The sequence below is a fragment of the Helobdella robusta genome (genome assembly GCF_000326865.2).
Source record: "Helobdella robusta unplaced genomic scaffold HELROscaffold_20, whole genome shotgun sequence".
NCBI classification, from domain to species: domain Eukaryota; kingdom Metazoa; phylum Annelida; class Clitellata; order Rhynchobdellida; family Glossiphoniidae; genus Helobdella; species Helobdella robusta.
The window spans coordinates 2,681,544-2,690,166 of NW_008704084.1; the positions used below are offsets into that span (position 1 = coordinate 2,681,544).

Here is an 8,623-nt window from a genome sequence, read left to right on the forward strand (position 1 = left end):
TGTAGGAGCCATCATGCCCTGGCATCACTATCATTGAGATTCAAATGTCATGGCATATGGTACTGTGACTTGTTAAAATCGTTACAGATTGGTCTATAAAAACATTTATCTAACCATTCGCTATCATCGCATTACTGCATGAAGATATTCCTCACGGGTTTATGTGCTAGGACCTCAATTATTGACTTGCAAAATGTATTACCATTCAAATTTCTAACGCATTATAGACATATTCATTTACGAAAATAAAATGAAATCACAATCCCGTTCACAGTCACTCATTGCAAGCCTACTATCAATAAAAATCACATTACATCAGCCTTCGTCAGCGCAAACCCAATTCTGCATTCGCTGCAATCTCAACACATCGGGAAAAATTATTCATTACTCAATTTAAATCAATCAGCACTCGCAAACAGTTATTGTTCATCCTCATTCAATGGTGGTGCAAATTTAATAAATAAACATTTTCACAAATTTAATAATCAATCACACTGATCCAACTGGAGAATAATTTTTCCTTAATAATTTTTTCAAAAATGTCAACTTTGCTCTTTTTTTCATTTGAGTTAGGTTAGGATGAGACGTGTCTGTTTATTTTCTGATGTTGCAACCCTGATCACACACACACACACACACACACACACACACACACACACACACACACACACACACACACACACACACACACACACACACACACACACACACACACACACACACACACACACACATATATATATATATATATGTGTGTGTGGGTGTGTGACACACACATATATATATATATATATATATATATGTGTGGGTGTGTGTGTGTGTGTCTGTTTATTTGCGCAAATGTATGAAATATCAATGTAAGTGTGTTAACCTTGTCAATGTATTTTGAACAATTATTTAACTGCATTTAAAATGGAACAACTGACAAATATTTACAAATAAAATTGACATCATCAGTTACATTTACAGGCTGGAAAACTCGCCAGAACACCAATGACCTATGAACACCTACATAAGTGCATTGGAACCACCAAGTGGCACAACTAAACGGCATGTTTTAACAGAGCCAACTAAACAATATGAATATGGTGTTTAATTCGTGCAAAAATTTAATGATAAATAAAAACTAGCAGGTTTGTTTATTTTATTTTTCAAAAGTTAAATTAAATAAAAATAATTATGTGTTTAAGAAATAATGTCAGGAAAGTTATTTTAAATGGTATTTATGTAGTGTAGCGATTAACAGATCTATTTTAAAATATTTTAACAGCTTTGTTATTTATGCTATTTTTTAAACACAGAGTTTATAAAATATGAACGCTAAGCATGTATTAAAGCATGTATTGGAATTTTGATTGGAACAAAGGTTGCCAAACACGGTGCAAAACGCCCACCGAACCGCGCCTATATAAGAAAAAATTTGCTGAATAAGTTTTATCTATTTCCTAAAGTTGCTGTGAATTTCTTTCTAAAATGATTGTTTCAAGTCCTTTCAAAGTTGATGTTCCTATTGTTAATTTGGCTACATTTTGTGTCGAAAATTTTAAAACGAATTTAAATGCCATTGCTGCAGTGAGTTATAAAATGATGAGTGTCTGAAATACTGAAATATATAAATTGATTTTTTTAATTTTTATTAGAAGGACTTAGAGACCGGTCATTCTCAAACTTATGAAGAAGTTATTATAAGATCGCACAATTTGGTGAGCTGGCTAACATGTCTGGGGTTGAGGAGGAAAGATTATGTCGCGGTTGTTCTGCCGAATTGCATTGAATTCCAAATAATTATTTTAGCTTGCCTCTCAGCTGGCATTGTTTTGGTTCCGATAAACCACCTTAGCACTGCTGGTAGAAATAATTTTTAAAAATTTATCAAACAAATAAAAATTTTTTTCAAACTGATGAATCATTCAGACGAGCTTGTTCATTACTTCGATCTTGTACCATGCAGTTTGATCATCACGTCGGATGAATTGTATTCAAAAGTGCAAAGGGCTATAGCAATGCAATGTAAACCTACTATAAAAGTATGTAACTAATTATCAATAATAAACACAAATAATAATTAATTTGACATTTTTTACAAATAGAAAATGATCGTTAAAAACAACAGTGAAGGTTGCGTTTCACTTGAAGAATGCCTTTCAAATTTTAGAAAAATTGAATCTAGTGAGGTCGTCGTTGATGAGAAGGAAAGAGAATCATTTGATCCGTTGAATGACATCGCTGTCGTTTTGTTTTCCAGTGGTACAACTGGTTTATCTAAAGGAGTTATGGTGACTCACCACGGTTATGTTTCGTCTATATGTCAAATGAGGTTCTTATATTCATATCAGAGGCGTAGCCAGGGTATTTTGCGCCGGGGACAAACTATAAAATTGGCGCCACCCTCTCCCTATGTTTAATCACATTTTTTATTACATTAACATCGTAAAAATTACAGTTTACAAAATTTCAAATTTATTTAAAGATAAAACATAAATATACAAATTATAACATATGATTCAGTCACTGTCAAAGATGATTTTTATAGTTTACTCGTGTTGTGAAAATTTTGTCTGCCTCATTTTGGCGCCCCCTGTACTTGGCGCCCATAGACATATGTACCCCCCTCCCCTAGCTACGCCTTTGATTCTAATTATGAAAAATTTTTTATATAATTAATTATTTGCAACATTATTCAGCCACCCTGCATACGAATGCATTGAAGGTAGCAAACATTTGATACTGTACCAACCCATGTCACATGGGTACGGATTCATTCGAATGTTGTTTAGTCTGGCCAGATGTAAAACTACATTAATGTTACCGAAATTTAATTTACATTCCTTCCTACAAGCTGTTGAAACTTATAAAGTAAGATCGAATTTTTCCTGTTGTTATTTTCGCGTAAGCAGTGTTTAAATGACATTCATTTATTACGCTTATCTATTCTGTTAAAAAAAATTCAAGAACAAAATTGATATATGATAAGATACTATGATATTTAACATTTAACTTGTGATTTTCAACTATTACATATAAACATCGCCAAACGTTGATTTAACTTTTGTTTCATGTATAACTATTTAAATTATAAGTAATGTTTTGGTGCAAATAATGAAAGTAGCTTACTAAGACCTTGAAAATGACGCCGATATTTGCTATTTTTGGAGCCTATGCCACTTGTTTACTGGTCTATATAGGAAAGAATATTGCAAAAACAAAAATGTCTGTATTGAGATAAGAATAGCACATTTTTTATTAAAACTTTTCATGTTGTTTCATCCAGTATTGCAAAAATAATTTTTGGTACTAACGAACATAATGATTGGTATACGATTTGAATTACATGTTGATAATGATCTTTTAGATTTCAAATGTTATGAACTAATTTTCAAATGAAAAATAAAGTGATTTCAATTGAACGATTTTCAAATGTTTTTGATGCATGAAATAAATAATTGCATAAATTTGAAATTGAATTATTTAAGATGAAGCACTCTTAAGTCATTAAGTGTATCATCCATAGCTCTTCTCTGTGCGAAGATGACGTAAAATGTAAATATTTTGCTTTGTAGCAAAAAACTATGGACGGGGAGCAAGGAAGGTGGAATATGGAAAACCAATAATTTTCAATTTATAAAAAAGTTACCAAACAACATAATAATCATATTTGTATTAATTTACAGGTTAAAACAATTTTTTTAGTTCCATCCGTGGCGGTCATGCTTTGCAAGAATGAAACATCAAATTATTACAATTTGGAATGTTTAAAGTTTATATACAGTTCTGCTGCACCGATGGGCCAGAATTTGGAAAATAAACTAAAGTCACTATTCCAAAAAAATGACATAAAAATGATTCAAGGTCAGTCAATTTGATAATTAAATGGCTGCCGCATCTTTCGTTGGCCCGCTTTCAACTCTGGCTGACGACAGACGGTTTCTCAACTATTTTTAATTTTAAACGTTATTCGCACTTTGAGGTGTGTTTTGAATTTTAATTAAAAACAATTTTTCTTTTTTTCTGGAACAAATGCGCAAAGTTTATTATTTTTTTACAAAAATTTTGTTTCTTTATTAAAATCTAGGACAAAAGAACATTCCAATCTAATTGCTTATGCTTTATATTAATTTTTAATGCATTCAAAACCTAAATATTAATTAAACTATAGGTGGTCATTATTTTTTAATGTCCAAATTTTAAATTGCGATTAGTTTTAAGGAAATATCAATGATAATAACAAAAAATTTTTTTTTTAATTTTTGGCATTAAGAATAACATAAATTTTTCAGGTTATGGAATGACTGAATGTACCACTGTCAGTCAAACTCCGGATCCATTTTTCTCTCCTGGAAAAAATATTTCTTCTGGATGTGTTGGCTTGTTGTACGCTAACACTGAAGCCAAGGTTCTTCTGATTCACATTTCATGTTTTTGATCGTGAAATTTATATTATGAAATATGTAGGATCGTTCAAAATAAAATAAAACCTTTAAAAACTTAAAGTAAAATTTGGTGAATAAATGTTCATGAAAACTAAGGAATGGGCAACGATGGATTCCGATAGTTTAATGGAATGTAAAGATAATGCTAATCACCCCTTAGCAGTAATAAGCTAATTACCCCTTAACAGTAGTGTGCTAATTACCCTAAGCCAAAATATGCTAATTACCCTTTAAAACCCTTTACAACTCTCGGCTCGGAGATGTTTTTATAAAGCAAAGGCTAATGTGGTCTCGTGGCCGAGTGATTATCGTGTCCGTCTACCGCTCCCACGACCCGGGTACGAATTTTACAGTTTCTACAGGCTCATTCGGGTAGCCGACCCCCGGCCAACCCAACTGTCCATCCTTTCAAGGTTTGTTAATGGGTAGACAACGTAAGTTGTCGCACGTAAGCCGGCGAGATGGCTCAGTGGTTCAAATGCACGCTGAGTCAAAAATCTCAATGGCTATCATATACTCAGCGTATATGCATATACGCTGAGTATATGATAGCCATTGAGATTTTATGTGCACGCATGTACGTCGTGTGAAAAGGATAAACAACCTTTGTGGCGAAGATGGCTGCTTCAAATCAATGGATGAAGATATGAAGAACATAATAAAAGATATACAGATATATATCTGTAACATTGTAAGTGGTTTTGCGTATGTCAGAGCTGCAATAATAAAGACTAAAAAAAATGTATTTTATTCTTTATACATGAGTGAACATAGTTTTTTGAATATATGTATGTATGTTTGTAAAGCAAGTATCGTGAAAATAATTGAAATAAAATAACAAATTAAATTACTTGGTGTGGCCAACAGCTTAGCCACATTTTAGTTGATGACAGTAATGTATTGATGAGTTTTGTTTAAAGCTATGCAGTTAAAAGCGCACGCACAAGCGCGTACCCCAACTTGCTTGCACAGACCATTCAGATGAGGCCGAATTTCGGAAAGATCAGAATTCGAACAGGCCGGGTTTATAGCCTGAGTGACACATTCACTGATAATAATAATAACAATAACAGCAACAATGATAATTATAACGTCGTTTTATTTCATTTCATGACTGAGGCGCATTTTTATTATTACAACAGACACACAGACACACACACACACCACACACACAGAGTTTATAAATACACGTGAATCAGTACATCACACACTTGGCTCTACTTAACATTTGAAAACTTTTATAAAATTGAGCAATGCTCACATGACAATTGTTATTATTATTATTGTTATTATTATTTAAATCACTTCAGAGCAGATTTAAATAAAAATGATGTAGATAGTAAAGCCGGGAACGAATGAAGATTTGAGTGCTTACGAGGAAGGAGAGATATTGGTGAGGGGAGGTCAGGTCATGCGCGGCTACTTCAACAACGTCGAAGCTACGAGGGACGCCATTGACGAGCATGGTTTCCTGCATACAGGTTATTCTTGAAGTACCGTAGGAATGAATGAACGATCGAACGAAAGAATGAACAATAAGTAAATAAATGAATGGTTGAAATAAATATACGAGTGTGAGTTAATGGATGAAGAATGTATTAATTAGTGTGCTTTATGTAAATATGTATCCAGTCTGTGTGTGAACAAAACCGTATCATTTCGACCATCTTCATCGCCGTCATCATCATCATCATCGGAAGCACCATCCTTCCTTCCGTCACATCTTCAATATAAAATTTAATAATAACTTACTCATGGTGCTACCAACCACCATTTGCTTGTCAACAGACTTTTAAGTCTTAAGCTGAAAATTTTTTTCATTTTAAAATAATAAGCGACTTTTTAATTATAAGACGGACGATATAAACATTATGTTTGATGTTATTGGCACCGACATTTCTCAAATTTTATACGTTGTACTTTCAAATATAAAGTGGTAGTTAATAAATTAATAATATGCAAATGCATCTCAAAATTTACATTAAGCGTTTTCTAGTTTTAACATCTTCTCTTCATTTTTTTAAAAGGGGATCTTGGTTACTACGACGAGAACGGATTCATTTTCATAAAGGATAGATTGAAAGAACTCATCAAACACAAAGGGTTCCAGGTACTTACAAATTTTGAGTATTGCATTAATAATTGTGTATTATATTTCCTCTATTGGGCCTATCTTAAATGTTGCTTATAATTTGAAGGTAGCTCCAGCGGAACTTGAATCAATTTTGATGGGGCACGAGGACGTTGCGGATGTTGCGGTCGTTGGCCTTCCAGATGATTTCAGTGGTCAGTGCCCTCAAGCTTGGATCGTTAAAAAAGAAAATGCGAAATGTTCGGAAGCGGACATCATAAACTGGCTGTCAGGTTATAGGATTAACTTAAACAATTTTTTATTAAGTATTTTGCTGTTTTAAAACTATTAGAATTAATGGTTTAGAAACTGTTACGATTTTCCACATTTTTTTGAATTTTACAAATTTTTCAATTTTTTTGAAAATGCAAAACTTCAAATCATTACTATATTTTTTAATTATTTTTACTTATCAAGTTAAATGATTTTTTCTCACAAGTTAACACTGTCCATTTTGCCATTTATTTTAATTCAAAAATAATTGAACACTTCATATTTGTTATGTATTTATGGATATCACTGAGTCAACCAAGCAACTTGAGGTCAAGAATAAGTCAGATTACTTTGTGTAGATGCCTCTCGGTGAGTAGGAGGAAACTTTTGCCTTGCATCATCAGCGGCACCAACATCGTCCTTCAGCACCAGTCAACTTTCTCCATTTACTTTAACGTCCGTCAAATTTTAAAAACAAATCATGGAAATTTTCTTCTATCTCAACTCATTTGATATCTTACTAAGAATGTCTAAGGATAACTTTCAATAAAACAGACCGAGTTTCTCCTCACAAGAGACTTTCAGGTGGAGTGAGGTTTGTCAACAAAATTCCAAAAACATCAAGTGGCAAAATAAAGAGACAAGAAATAAAAAATCTTTTGAATATATCTAAACTGTAAGTTGTTGGTCAAACCCACATTTTGATCAGAAATTTTTGTTTGTTAATAATTGAAATTACCGGGTGTAAATTTTTTAAAGCATTTCAAACTGGGTAGTATAGTTGTTTCATATAACATTTATATGTTTTGTTCATTTGTTTGTTTGTTACAATAATCTCTTTACAAGTCACTCATGCCATTTTTTATTTAAATTCGTTGGTCGGTCAACGATTGTCATTCTAAAATAAGTTTTCAATTTTGTATTTTTTCGTCTTTAATTTTCGAATTTTAAATTTGAATTTAAATGAACAGTGCCAACTTGCACGACGTTTGGTGAAAATTATATTTGTGATAAGCTAAAAAATTTGATGATGTGATGACAAACTGTTCTTTCAAGAAAACCATCATTGCGATGCCGTTGAAATTCTTTCTATGGGTTGCACTAATTCAATAACTACGTCCAACTTTTCTCTTGTAAGCTGATATAAGATGTATTTTGTTAAATCTGTTGAATTAAAATGCAAAGCTAGAAATTTTCCGAACATTCTTTTCAGTTCATTTTAGTTATAACAAAAAAAAGATGTATAGTTTTTTGTGTCTTTGAATAAATTCTATTAAGTTTTTTAGCAGTTTATTGACTGAAAAATTTCTCTTATCAATTATATTCTGCATAAACTTATGCATTATATTATACCGTTAAATGGAGGGCATACCTGCCGGGTACACATTTGATCTATAGAATATACATGCATACCAACCAACATCCCCAAATAGTTTATTGGCAGAGGTGACACGCGCCAAGCTATAACAAAAGCAACAAAACTTCAATGTAAACGGATTAAGAATTGATAACTACGGTTTATATAGTTGGTTTCATACATTTTTTTACAATATTAAAAAGTTTTTTAATTACAGAAACATACAAAAACATACTGAAAATTGAAAGATCATTGAGTCAACAAAAAAATAGCTTGTTATCATAAGTGAAAATAGAAAATATTGAAATGAAAATTCATACATTTTGCATAGATATAAAATTGTGCATGAATAAACAAACGTTTGAATATATTTACTGAACTTCTTCGGCAATAGAATTTGGATTGTAAATAATTTTTTCCTGTAGCGTCTTTAGAAATGATTCGTTTTCAAGAGATCCAGAGATGACGGGCCTTGATGTATATGGCCCAGAA

General features: G+C 32.1%; 1 protein-coding gene across 1 annotated transcript; it reads left to right on the forward strand.

Annotated features, from left to right (window-relative positions):
* Positions 1–1,473: 1,473 nt before the first annotated feature.
* Positions 1,474–7,368, forward strand: HELRODRAFT_171432 (hypothetical protein; the record flags this gene model as incomplete). Its single annotated transcript, XM_009018147.1, has 15 exons — positions 1,474–1,572; positions 1,641–1,848; positions 1,915–2,027; positions 2,091–2,317; positions 2,685–2,856; positions 3,672–3,849; positions 4,278–4,393; positions 4,710–4,843; positions 5,025–5,121; positions 5,403–5,453; positions 5,767–5,911; positions 6,458–6,540; positions 6,629–6,794; positions 7,001–7,143; positions 7,330–7,368. The coding sequence occupies 15 exons, from the start codon at positions 1,474–1,476 to the stop codon at positions 7,366–7,368; spliced, it is 1,971 nt and encodes a 656-aa protein (XP_009016395.1).
* Between the last annotated feature and the right edge of the window lie 1,255 nt (positions 7,369–8,623).